This window comes from Glycine soja, chromosome 2 (genome assembly GCF_004193775.1).
Source record: "Glycine soja cultivar W05 chromosome 2, ASM419377v2, whole genome shotgun sequence".
In the NCBI taxonomy this organism is placed as follows: Eukaryota; Viridiplantae; Streptophyta; class Magnoliopsida; order Fabales; family Fabaceae; genus Glycine; species Glycine soja.
Window position 1 is genome coordinate 3,273,111 of NC_041003.1, and position 13,742 is coordinate 3,286,852.

The 13,742-nt window shown below is 28.2% G+C and overlaps 1 protein-coding gene across 1 annotated transcript; it reads left to right on the top strand.

The window, feature by feature from the left end:
- The first annotated feature begins 11,262 nt into the window (after positions 1 to 11,262).
- On the top strand, positions 11,263 to 12,664 carry LOC114380439 (F-box/kelch-repeat protein At1g23390-like). The gene has a single exon (XM_028339506.1). The coding sequence runs from the start codon at positions 11,389 to 11,391 to the stop codon at positions 12,487 to 12,489; it is 1,101 nt and encodes a 366-aa protein (XP_028195307.1). The 5' UTR covers positions 11,263 to 11,388; the 3' UTR covers positions 12,490 to 12,664.
- The last annotated feature ends 1,078 nt before the right edge of the window (positions 12,665 to 13,742 follow it).

Consider the following 13,742-nt stretch of genomic DNA (forward strand, 5'->3'; position numbering starts at 1 on the left):
TTTTTTTAATAGTCATGAACATGAATAAATATTATTAAAATAAAATTGTTTTCTATTACAACAAACAGTCTAAGATCTCTAGGAAGTAAAACTTAAAATCAAGAGATATATTTACTAAACTCTAACATTTTATATATACTTAAGTACAAAAGATTGGAATATTGTTACAAATTTTGACAATAATAGACAAAATCATTAAAAAATCTTATAAGATCGACAAACAAATAGCCTAAAAGCACATATACATCTATTTGTGCACATGGTAGATGTTTATATATATGTCTCCAACTACAAGTCACTAAAGCAAATTCCATTGTTTTCTATTTTCTCCAAGAGCCTTTATTGTATCACCTCCTTGAGCACATGTCACAACCATACACTATTTTGTTAGTGTGGCAATAAATGATCACATTGGGCACCAACTTGACAGCATCAAAGGGTACTCCTCTTTATAGCAATCTTACATGACATCACTTTGGCACCGATATCAATATTATGCTTCTCTATTGCATCAACTACACAAATACAATTGTATACTTAACGAACATGTTAGAAGGAAAAAAGAAATCATTCACAAAACACACACGAAAAAGATAAATTAATGATAAAACTAGTACTAGAATATATTGACTTCCAAAAAATACAAACAAAAAATTCAGAAAACTATAAATTAAAAATTTTGCTCATGTAAAACTAGGAGCAACTAATAGCTATTATGGCCAAGAAAGTGATGTTGAATGTGCTTATTTTTTCAGGGAACGACAAGTCGTGAATTTTTCTCACTAGCTAGTTTGTTTGGATCAAATCGCTTTGTTTGGATTAATCGATGGTTTGCGAAGGTCTCGTCTTTGCTAGTTTGTGAAGTCGTGTGACCGTGCTGCTTCAATTTTGTGCCACTACGAAGCTCGTCGTTGATCCCTCTGTATCTTTAAATAACTTAATTATTCATGAATCAATTATTGGGACATATCTTCAACCCTATGTCACTTTCAAAACTTGATTCTTTAAACTCAATAATCGATTCTTTATATTCAATAATTGGGTTTCACTTTTCGTAAAAAATAAAAATAAAAATGGGTTTCACTAAATCAAATATATACTTCCTTTATTCCCAATTATAATTTTTTTTCAAAAATTTGATTGTCTATTTTTATAAAATTATTTTCTAATTTTAAATACATTAATTATTTTTTTTCTACTTACCATCCCTTAATTATTTCTTTTTCAAATATTAATGTGAAACGAGTAACTGGATAAAAAAATAAAAAGATAATTTTAGAATAATGATACAAATAATTAATAAATTTAATACGATAATTACTTTTTTAAAAGAACATAAATTAGCTGAAAAAATCTTATAATTATCAATAAAAGAAGGGAGTATATTCAAATTTTAATCAATTATTCACAATAACTAATAGATTAACTTGTGTAAAATCCAAGTGTCTACATTATAGTCGATTATTTGTAATCTATAATCAATTTAATCATTATGTATTCATTTTACTCGATTAAATATGGTCATGGCACACTTATGGTAAGAGTATAACATTAGTTTACAATTTTATTTAATTATTAAATTAGAACACAAATAAATTTAATTTCTTAAACATATTTTTATTTCATTTTATTTGTCCTCAAAATTTTTTAAGGGAAAATAGTAGCATAATCTTTTTTAGAGTTTATTAAAATATTTATCATGTAAAAATATGATAATACAATTAATAAATATTTTGTAGTGAAAATTTAATTTTTTAAAAATAATTCCAAATTTAGTGATGCAATCGGCTCAAAGAGGATTGTCTTTTATAACAAAACCAGTTATTTTGAATAATTTTTTTAGTCGTTATTTGCCTTAAAAGTTTAAGTCACTGTGAGTTGTCACCGACAAAAGTGCCTTATGATATTTGTGAGGCTCCGCCCATGCTTTGCAATGATCTAGGCATAAAGCTCGTTTTTAGTGGTGGAATTTCAGGCTTTTTTTTCATTATTACTTTTTGTTAAAATAATTAAAAATATTAAAGTATTAATATTTACAGACTAAAGTATTAGTCTAAATTCTTAACTTTTTATTAATTTGGTGTACTAACTTGTAACTCCAGCTCCACTAACTTAAAATAGACATGTTTTTAGGTGAATTCTGAGTATTATTTGATCAGAATCAAGAATTAATATCTTAAAGTATTGAAATTTATTTAATGATTGATGTTTCTCGATAAATATTTTTTTTTTCAAATACGAATTGAGATTGAACCTTTAATTATACTGATTTAAGGAATAAAATTATTTGTCAATGTTTCACCGTATAAATAATTTGAACAGATTTGCAATCAAGAAATAAGACTAATGTTTTTGTTATCCCACTAATTTGAACCGGTTCAAACTTAATTTAGACAGATTTGCAATTGAGAATTAGTAGTCTTAGGCTCTTAACTAATGAATTTTGGTTTCTTAAAAAAACTCATGAATTTTTATATAATTAAAGATTCAATCCTGGACTAATTTTATCCTATATAAGCAGAAACTAAAATACTAATTTTATAAAGAGGATTAATACTACTATTATAATATATTGGATGAGTTAGCCCTAAAGTTTGGGGTCAAATTAAAACTTCTAGTATATAACAATAGTTTGTGAGTAGATAATATTGTAAAACACCTTTTATACTGTAAATGTATTCATTTTTTTATATTTAATACGTAGAAGGATTGTTAGGGAAAAAACAAAAAATATATTATGATAAATTTAAAATAATGGGTGTATTTAATTAAGATTTCAAAGGATTTTAAAAGTTTTTTAATAAAAAAATTTGAAATATTCAATCAAGATTTCTAAATAATAGAAATATCTTTTGTGAATCAACACTGTTAGGATTTTTAAAAAATTCAATAAAATCTGTTGGTATTCAATTAAGATTTTTTACAACTTAAAAAAAAGTTTTATAATATTTAAAAGTATACAAATTTTGATGGATTTTAATGAATTTTATGAGACTTTTTATGAGAATATACATATTAAAGAATCTCATCAAAACCCTTGAGATTTTATGAGACTTTCTTTCTTTCTTTTCTTACAAATTGACATATTTTTTCTCTCATCACACATAATCTATTGTCTCTTTGTTTAAAACCGTAGACATTCATAACTTTTTTTATTATTTTGACTCATGATCAACATGTCCTAAAACGTGTGATATGAAAGGTTTTCTCAATTTTTTGAATGTGGGGACATCTTGACTCCATGTTTATACATATAAATAAAGGAATATATGAATATAAAAAATATATAGTTTTAATCACTGTGAAAAGTTGATTATGTATAGGTGAATAAATATATAAATGAGGTTTGAAATAATGGTTAGACATGCATGTCTTTTGTTTGGTGAGATCGTTATTGTGGGAATAACTATAAGTATTTATATGACCGGTAGACATTATTGTATATAATTTTTATACAATTAACATGATTGATTATTAAAATAGAATGAACCTATTGTGCTTATAAATATGCTAGGAAAAATTGATTTGTTATGTAACAAATTTAAAACTCTTTGTATAAGATGTGTTTTATTTAAAGTGATAGGTAGACAAAATTCATGAAATTTTATCAATAACTTTAAATACTTTTTTTAAAAAATTTACGAAATCCTTTAAAATCTTAAAAATTCATCATGTTATTTCAAATTTTATGAATTCATGTTTTATCAATCCATTAAAATCTAAATTATAAAAGTCTTTTAAAAAATCTTAAAAATCATTACTTTTTTATAAGATCTTTTAAAATTCATAAAAAAAAATTATATCAAAATAGTCTTTTAAAATCTTAATTCAATACACTCCTAAGTAAAAAACAGAGGAAGACCCATTGAGGCAAACAATATATTTGTGCAGAGACGAAACAATATGACGGGTGAATATATGAAAAATGATTTGTGACTCAGAAAAAAAATTGAATTTTTACTCAAATTTTTCAGACACTGTAAAAAAAAAAAAAAAAACTAATTTTTCAAGTAAATGAATACACGTATTGCGTGCATGTTGAAAGAGAAAATCAGACTCCTCCTTCAGCGATTCCGGTTGAGAAGGAAGCAAAAATTGTCTTTTATTGTGGAGGAGCATTGAAGGGGAAGCAAAAAAACTATTGTGAACAACATACATAAAATTGGCATAGAAACCAAATTTGTGGGAATGAGAAAAGTTATAACATGTACATAAAGAACATTAAGTAAGTAAAAATGAGGGTATATGTGTGTTTTAAATATTATAGATTATTGCAAAAATGAAATATATTTGAGATTAATTATTTTATAACATTGTAATAAATAAGAGATAAAACTTTCCCTTTTATATTTCCTGTATTAATAAATTTACCCGTGAAACAAGCTTGTCCAGAGTATTTAGAATCATTTCCTGAATGTCTAACTCTTACCTACCATTCGGTATCTATTGGGATTTGGGAAAATCCATTACTTTTTTTAACACTATATCTATATATAATTACTATATATGTAAGAATGTAAGATTTTTCTTTTTTAGAACGAGGAATGTTGGATGTTACTCTCACCTGCTGGAATGGATATTTTACAGAGACATGAAATCTTAATCTTTTAGTAAATTTTATTAATACAATATTTCCATTTCAAAGTTGAGATTAAATGAAATATTAACATTATCACTCAAATCACGTAATTTTTAAATTTTGAACTAAATGAAAGATAAATTATACCTTTAGAGATCCATTTTAAATTTTATTACTTTTGAAACTAAATGAGTTAATTTACCAATAAATATTCATGTTTTTTATCAGCCAAAAGAATTCAATATATTAATGGTAGCAGAAATAGAAGAGGAGCAAACTTAAAAATTTGCTGCAAGTACACAAATAAAGGCCACTGCATGGCAATTGTAGACTTCCATAAAAGAGAGTACTGATAATCTCAAAAGTTAAAGAAAGAAAACTATTACATAAAACTATACCGCTTCCAATAAATATTTCATAAAAAAACATTCCATTCCAACAAAAAAGCTTTTAGAATGAGAGAATTTACCCAATGCCAAAATGAATGGGAAACTGATACATTCAAATTAGACACGTAACTGAAAAAACGTGTCTCAAAGCAAATAAAAGTAAGTCGTACGTCAATCAAAATAATTGAAATTTGAAAGACTGGTCTCCACTATTTTACCCACTTAATCAGCTTTAAGTCCTCCATTGAACTATGTTTTTTTAGGATTAATTAAAATTTTAATTTCTTAATTTTTTTTAATTTTAAATTTTAGTCATTTTTAACCAATTTTAAGTATCGGTTAATTTTTATCAGTTTTTTTAGTCTCGCGTTTTTTTTATTCATTTTCAATCCTTTATTTATTTTTATTATTCAATGTTAGTCTTTGTACATTTTTAGTCCCTTATTTTTATATATTTTAAACTAACTTTAAGTAATAAAAATAAATGAAAGATTAAAAAAAGATAAAAAAATTAGAACTAAAAATGCTGAGAGAAAATTAATAAAAAAAACTAAAACTTGTCAAAAATTAGAATAAAAAAAAATTAAAGAACTAAAAATGATGTCATTATAAAATATCATTATTTTAATTATGGTTTTCTATGGTTTTATGTTGTTATAAACAAATTGGGGAAAGTTTTTCCTCCTTTTCTAGAATCCGAACTGTGACTTTTTGTCCCATATTTCACGCCGTTGACAAACAGAGCGTGCGAAAACCGCGACTTTGTGTGACAAGTTAAGGCAGTTGGCCCTTGCCGTCTACTCTGTTTCTATCTAGGTCAAAAACGTGCATCTAAACCTTCTATAAAAGAAATCATCTTAGAAAATGATGAGGTTACTTATTTTTATTTTTTATTTGAATCCTCACTAAATATAAATACAAGTTAAAAAATTATAGACAGCTTTGTTTTGTCGTGGCACAAATCCTCGCTTTAAATTAATAAGATAACTTGGATAATATAATTAAAGTGTTTTTTTATTTTATTTTTCAGTAATTATAAACAAGTATTGTAATAGGAATTGTGTTTGCTCCCGAACATATGACGGTCCCATAAGGGGAATGACTACTTTATTAGGGTATGGTTGGCACCGTCTTCCTAACAAAATGACATCAACATAATTAACATAGTAGCAAAAGCACCATATTAGGGGTATTAGGGTGGGTGATGGATAGGTTATCAGTGATTTCTAGGTCATCATATTTGTCTTCCACTACTAATTAATGACTCATACACACACGAATAGTTGCTTTGTTGATAATGAATTAATGATATATGTTTTGTTTATGGGTGGTGTTTATTTTTTGGGTACATATTTTCTATGTGTGGTTTGTTCCAACCATAAAACCTACACCGCGAAATACATTACACATCCATGATCCATCTATTTTTTTTTCAACTCCCTCATATTGTGCCTGGACTCTGAGAGTTTAACACATTTCTGGTGAAGATTTCCTGCAAGACTCCGATGTTTGAATTTTGTCATAAGGTCAAAAAGGAAATTTCATGTGTCTAGCTTTTTAGTTGACGTAACAACTATCAAGTTTAGGTAAGAATTAATTTTCAAACGAACTGTCAAAAAGGTTCCCCTTCTAGATTCAACTATACTATCCAAATTCCTAATAAGAATTATAATTAATATAAATACAGTTATCAGTTCATTTTAATTATCAATATGAGTAATTCTCAATTATTACAATTTTTTATGATTCTAGATGAGAATCCTATTACCATGCCTACTGATATGAACTTTAATTGTGTGCTTGTTGAGGATTTTTTAAATTTCTGAAATATAAAAATTTCCATTAAAATGAATTATTTAAAATGCACACTACATACTGGAATTCAATCATTTGTTTCCTTTATATCACCTCCTTTCCTCTCAAGAAAAAAAATATTTTTATTTTCTTAATTGTTGTCAATTCAATAGCTAATACTACAGTATATTGTACTCATCGATGTTACAGTTGCATTTGTTTCCAAGTCTGGTGAGAATAGAAAAGAAATGAGTCATCTAATTAGATTTTATCTTGAATTGTCAAATTTAAGTTCTATTAACCTATTCACTTGAGAAATACCCATTTTTAAGACTTAACTTTATTCTGTATGTTTGTCTAAAAAATATTTTACAATAATTTTTTAAACACAAATTAACATATATGTCACTGAATAATTTAATAAACTTAAAATGAATTAAACGACTTAAATTATTAAATAAATTAACAAATATATGATTTTAAGATTCTGTGAAAATATTAATATAATAACAATAAATTAAAAATTATAATATCATACATAATTACATATCACCCAAACTCCCACCACTAAATAGTTTATATATTTATAGTTTTAAAATATCTTTTACTTTTAAAATTCCTATTTATGAAAAATTTATTGATTTTTATAATAATTATTTTTAAAATTATATCAATATGTTGGTGTGAAATATTATCTTGCCATTGTGCCGGCTAACACCAATCGATTCACAGTTAACTGATTGACTCAAGTAAAGAAACTATATTTCTTGATCATGATTTACTCCAAAAAGTTGTAAATTCAATGTTTCTATGTTAAGCTACTCATGTAAAATTGCAGTAAAAGAACATTGTAAACAACTAATGTAAATTATGTGAAAGTAAATGAAAGCGATTAAAAAGTGGTAAAAACAAGAAAGTAATGAGCGAAAGTAAGAAATCTAAGAGATAATTTTGATTGATGATGGTCATCCCCATAATTACATATGATTTTTTCCAATTTGTAAGACAAGACAATTACAAGCCATTAGTCATTCTTGATAATCTGATACACCACCAAAAGTACTAACCACTATTCTAAATTTTAGGGTGACCATGAATTACATGATCTTAATGTCTTACCTGATTTATCTTTTGTGAAAGCAATGTGCCTATATTCCATAAAACAATTGCATTTCAGATCATGGGCCTCATCCTGTTTTTTATACCAAAATTACCCTTCCTATCCTTTGTCGGCTAAAAAAATTGTTTTGCAATCAAATATCTATCAGTCATCTAGTGTTGACTGAAATACTAATATCGACAAACAATTGTAGTTCCAATACAATGATAGTTTTTTTATTTATTAATTAATCATGTAAATATAGACAATGCACAAAGAATAAATCTTTATGTACTACCCATATAAAAAGAATTACATTATCAACATTTTTCATTAAAAAATATAATTATTATAACCATAAAAATAATCATTATAAAACTTTTAAAAAAATATAATCTCTATAATTTATAATTAAATAATAATATAAAATTATTTAATTTTTCTCTGCAAATTAAATTCATAATATTAATATTTTTACATTTAATTTAAGGATTAAGAATTAATATGTCACATCTCTCATTATTATAAAAAAAAATCAGTTAATTAATTAAATAATTTGCATGAATTGTTATAAAACTTTTAATAGTGATATTCTTATTACTAAGTATAAAAAAACAAAAAAAATCTCCCATTAATATCATCATTCATCCTCACGGTGAGAACTATAATCAATAAATTTTTGTTACTATATAGTCCGTACAACTATAACACATTGACACCACAGTTGGTTCGAAATAATTATTGCGCTATCACCATGATTCAACTATCAGTCATCGGCTTACCTAAAAAAAAAAAACTATCGGTACGTCAGCGGGCTCAACTACAAATGAGTGTAATCTAAATTATAAAAGTTACTGCAAATTATTCTAGCACTTCTTATGCTTTCTTAAAATTTTTACCTGCATCATAATTTTGTATTGGACCCCTGTTTATAGGAATATACGGTATAACTTATTTTTTTTAGTGTAACATGAATGGTTCAAATAATTAAGGAGTATTAACATTTACGTTAAGAAATATTGGTATAATTTTCACCAAATTATAGAGAATGTCAACGAATTTTATCCTAAAAGTTAACATAGATACGAGTTAAATTAAAATTTAAGGTATAACTTGTAATGACAATTATTGATATATAAAATATTAGAAATATAAAAAAAATGTCAATTGATTAATTCATATTATTACCTAATATTGTTTTGACAATTTCGAGTTTATTAATTTCAAGAATATTATTGGCCATTGATGTAAGCGCAATGCTACCGAAGCAACATTAAACATGTGTGCTGCTTTTTTTCAAAATAATTAGATAGTTGGCTACTATGGGCAATATATATAAATAATTTTCAACTTTTTTTAGGATACAATAATGTTGTTAGAACTAAATTGAGTTGGTCGGTCGGTCAGTTGAATTAGGAATCAGTCATTAAATGGCTTTTACAAAGAACTGCTGTAAAATCAGTTAAATTGATCTAAATTTGGACTCACTAATCCAAATCAACCAAAATTAGTTTGAACCAGCTTGCTGGAATTTTTTATTTTTTAATTAAAAAACTCAATATTGTGATTATTTTTTTTGCTGAATATATTATGATTATGCATACTTATATCATTTACATTTATTTATTTATTTCATAATTTTAATCACTGATAAATATTATTATGTGTTACAAAAATTTAATATATACTTTAATTCCTACATTTTCACAAAAATATGTGTTTTTAATCCCTAATGAAAGACTAAAATTATATCATTTTATAAATATAAAACTAAAAATGTATTGCATTTTTATAAAGGGTAAAATCAATTTTTTAAATATTGCGAGGGAAAAGAAAGCATTTTTTAACCCAAAATTGGAGCACTCATCATCATCCCCCATCTTCATCGTCACGACAACTTACCAGTACATAATCACAAACTAACGCTTTGCTATATTGAGTATTGATACCAGTGTCCACCACAACTAGTGCGAAACATTTGTCATAATATTACGTTATTAACAAAATTCTAGTATCATCACCATAGCGTGACCATAGTTGAGTGCGATCTTGATATGATAAAAAATTAACATATTTTTTATAAGTCATAGAAATATAACATCAATAAGAGTAAAACTAAAGTTTAAGTTAAACTAGCAACTCTTTTAATTCTTTTTAACTGTCAAGAATTGCTATTTTTGTTTTTACAATTTCATGTTTATTTCAGAATTATAGACTAATTATATAAGTACAATGTTGTCGATGCAACACTGAACATCTGGCCCTCTTTTATGAAAGACATGGGTAATAGTTGAGTTTTAACGTTGTACGTCTAGGATACGGCTAGGAATATCCCAAAAAAGATTTTTTTGTTGTCGGGATAGTTGTATTTAAATTTGTTTTAATATTTTTGAAAATTTACAAATACACAAAAATTTAGTTTCAATTCTATCTTATCAATCTTTTAATAGATTCTTTATTAATATATAATTTTAAAATCACTTAATTAAGTTTTTCATATGCAAGATATTGATTGTTGTCAAATTACTTTTTAACATCCATTTTTTTTCAATCAAATACTTGAAAATGTTTTTAATTTTATTTTACTATGTGTCGTTAGTTATATTTTGTTAAATAATAATCTAATAAATGAAGTGTAATATCATCGCACCTTGTCATGACACACATCATCAAATGTAATTACGTGACAATGAAGTATCTATGACAAGACATGATGACCTGATATTTCGTTTATCATATAATCACTTAACGGGTAATAGTAAGTTGAAACATAAAGAAATGTTCAGGTAGATTTGACAAAAAAAATAGGTTATAATTTAAAAATGACATATTTTCAAGTATGAAAAATTTATTTAAACTATATATAATTGGTGTTTTTATTATTTATGATCAATGTACACATGTTATATCTTCTCTCACTTTCTCTTTTTTATTATTCCCTGTATCCAAAATATATATCTCACATTTTGATTTGTTGATTATCTTTTAGTTTTGTGACACTTTATCTATTACATTATCACTTAATGTAAGACGAGATGAAAGATAATAAAATCAAATTGAATTTTTTTTCAAATACTTGATTAGAAAAAAAATGTTAAATAATAATATAAAAATAACCTATGATGAAAGAGATTCACTAATAAGTTGCAAACCGGTTAACATGTTTTATTTTGAATTCAACTAGTGCATGAATTTTTAAACTAAATCTAATGATCCGTCACAAATTAAACATAAAAGGAAGGGTAAAAATACTTGTACAAATTTGATTGTGCTACCAACAGTATTTCAAATATACACTAACCGACACGAAATTGTTGGTGAGGATTCAGGGTTGAGGTCCCCATCTGTGACCAAATTCACATTCTGACACTAATGAGGTGGCACACAACCATTGGATAACATGGGATCTGTTTGTTCATTATCCTTTTTCACCTTCTATATAACCCCTTCATTCCCGTTCCCCTCTCACTCTACTATCCCAAAAAACACTTAGTAACAGAAACACAAAGACATTCATTCTTGTACCAATGGCAACAGAAGAAGCACCCATCCACGGCGATATCTTAGAGGCCATATTCTCGCACGTGCCACTCATCCACCTTGTGCCCGCCTCTCACGTGTCGAATTCCTGGAAGCGTGCGGTGTCCTCCTCCCTCGCCCACGTCAGACCCATCAAGCCGTGGTTAATTGTCCTCACCCAGAGCCTCCGCGCCTCGCACGTGACAACCCTCCACGCCTACGACCCCCGCTCGCACGTGTGGCTCCAAATCAATAACTCAAAATACTGTCACACCTCCCCCGTGCGATCCTCACACTCGACGCTCTTCTACACACTCACCCCATCCGAGTTCGCCTTCTCCCTCGACGCGCTGCACCTCAACTGGCACCACGCGCCTTCCCCGCGCGTGTGGCGCACCGACCCCGTGGTGGCGCGCGTGGGGACGTGCGTGGTGGTGGCCGGCGGTGCGTGCGAGTTCGAGGACGATCCGCTCGCGGTGGAGATGTACGACTTAAAGAGCCAATCCTGGGAGGCGTGTCCCTCCATGCCGGCGCTGCTGAAAGGTTCGACGGCGTCGTCGTGGCTGTCGGTGGCGATCGCCGGAGAAATCATGCACGTGACCGAGAAACACTCCGGCGTGACGTACTCGTTCGACACTGTTTCGAAAACGTGGAAAGGACCGTTTAATTTGAGGCCTCATGAGAGTGTTTTTCACTGCGTCACCGGAACCCTAGGAGAGAGGTTGATGGTGGCGGGGGTGGTGTGGGAAGTTGGGAACGTGAAAGGCGTGAAGCTGTGGGAGGTTCGGGTGGGTTCGGGGATGGAGGAAGTGGGTGAGATGCCGAAGGAGATGGTTCGGAAGTTATTCAGTGGTTCGGAGTTAGATTCGGTGGAGGTGACGTGGATTGGGGATTTTGTTTACGTAAGGAACACTTTCGAACCGGAGGAGCTGGTGTTGTGCGAAGTGTTGAATCATTTGAATGGAGTTGGGTGCGAGTGGCGGAGTGTACGGAACGCCGCCGTTAGATGTGGCGCGAGGATGCTGTTTTGCGGTGGCGATGTGTGCCTGGAGGATCTGCAGCGGGCGGTGATGTCGGAGAATCCCACATTTTCCATAGAACAAGTGTGAATTGGACATAATAATAATAATGAAAAAAAAAGTGTGATCAATGGGTTGCAATAAATAATCCTTGTGATACTTTTTTTTTTAATAAATAAAAATGCTTTAGGATTTTGGGATTGGGATTCCAAGTGTATGGAATGATTGGGATCATTTTCGTTAAATTGGCAGATAAGTTTTTCAATTTTTTAATAATTTTTTTGTTTGATTATTTTAAAGGCAAAAAAATTATAAGAAAATATTATATTTTTTTAACCAACTATTAATTATTAATTTTTATTAAAATCTTAATAAAAGGAATTTCAATCGTGATTTTTTTTTCCTTTTAACCACCATACAAATCTTATATAAATCTTATATATCGGATGAATTACAAAAATGAGTATTTTTTTTTAAATTATCATTTAATATACGATTTCACAATAAATAAATCCTATGTTTTACTTATTAGAAAAAATTATGTGAAAACTGAAATCATATAAAAAATACGATTTTAGTTCTTTTTAATAAAAAAAAATAAACATGTTGGAATACAATTTCAACATTTAATTTAAAAAAAAACTGAAATGATATGATGGTATATAATTTTAGCGTAAAACTTTTCAGAGAAGTAAAATCCTGATTTGAAATACAATTTATTGAAAATCGTATTTCAAAACATGATTTATCTATTTTCCTCGTTATGGCACAAGAGGCCTTGTATATCCTAATAAGAAAATGTGGTGTGGTGGTGAATGAGAAAGTGAATGGGATATTAATTTGGCATAGATAAAAATAGTGGTGACTAAAAGAAGGAGGGAAAGAAAAAAAAGAAAAAAGTGCTGTGGGAGAATCGTGATGAGGAAAATCTGACGTGGAGTGGATATGTTTGTCTGCAACTAGAGGTTGTAAATTTGTAATGATAATGAAAGTGGGTCTATTGAAGCCAGACAAGTGCACGGGTAGGGTCTTAGTGTCTTACTTCATTTGAGAGGTCTTCTTCTCCAATATAAGAAGTTTCTCTTGCTTCACTATTATTTATTAATTGTTGAGTTGTTTAACTCTTTGTTTTTACATAAAGGCAAAATAAATTGTTTAACCTTTTGTTTTTACATAAAAAGCCGATCCTAAGCTTTGTTTAGAGGGGCAACGATCCAAATCTAAGGTTAAAAGAGACTAAAAAATATTTATAAAATTCTATATAGTTGTGTAGTATTTGTTTATAATATTTTTTATTTTCATAAATCAATTAAAATTAATATCTTTCATGCATGTCTCTTTTT

Bases quoted from the DNA above. Each gene is read 5' to 3' on its own strand.
- LOC114380439 (XM_028339506.1), top strand. From the start codon at position 11,389: ATGGCAACAGAAGAAGCACCCATCCACGGCGATATCTTAGAGGCCATA.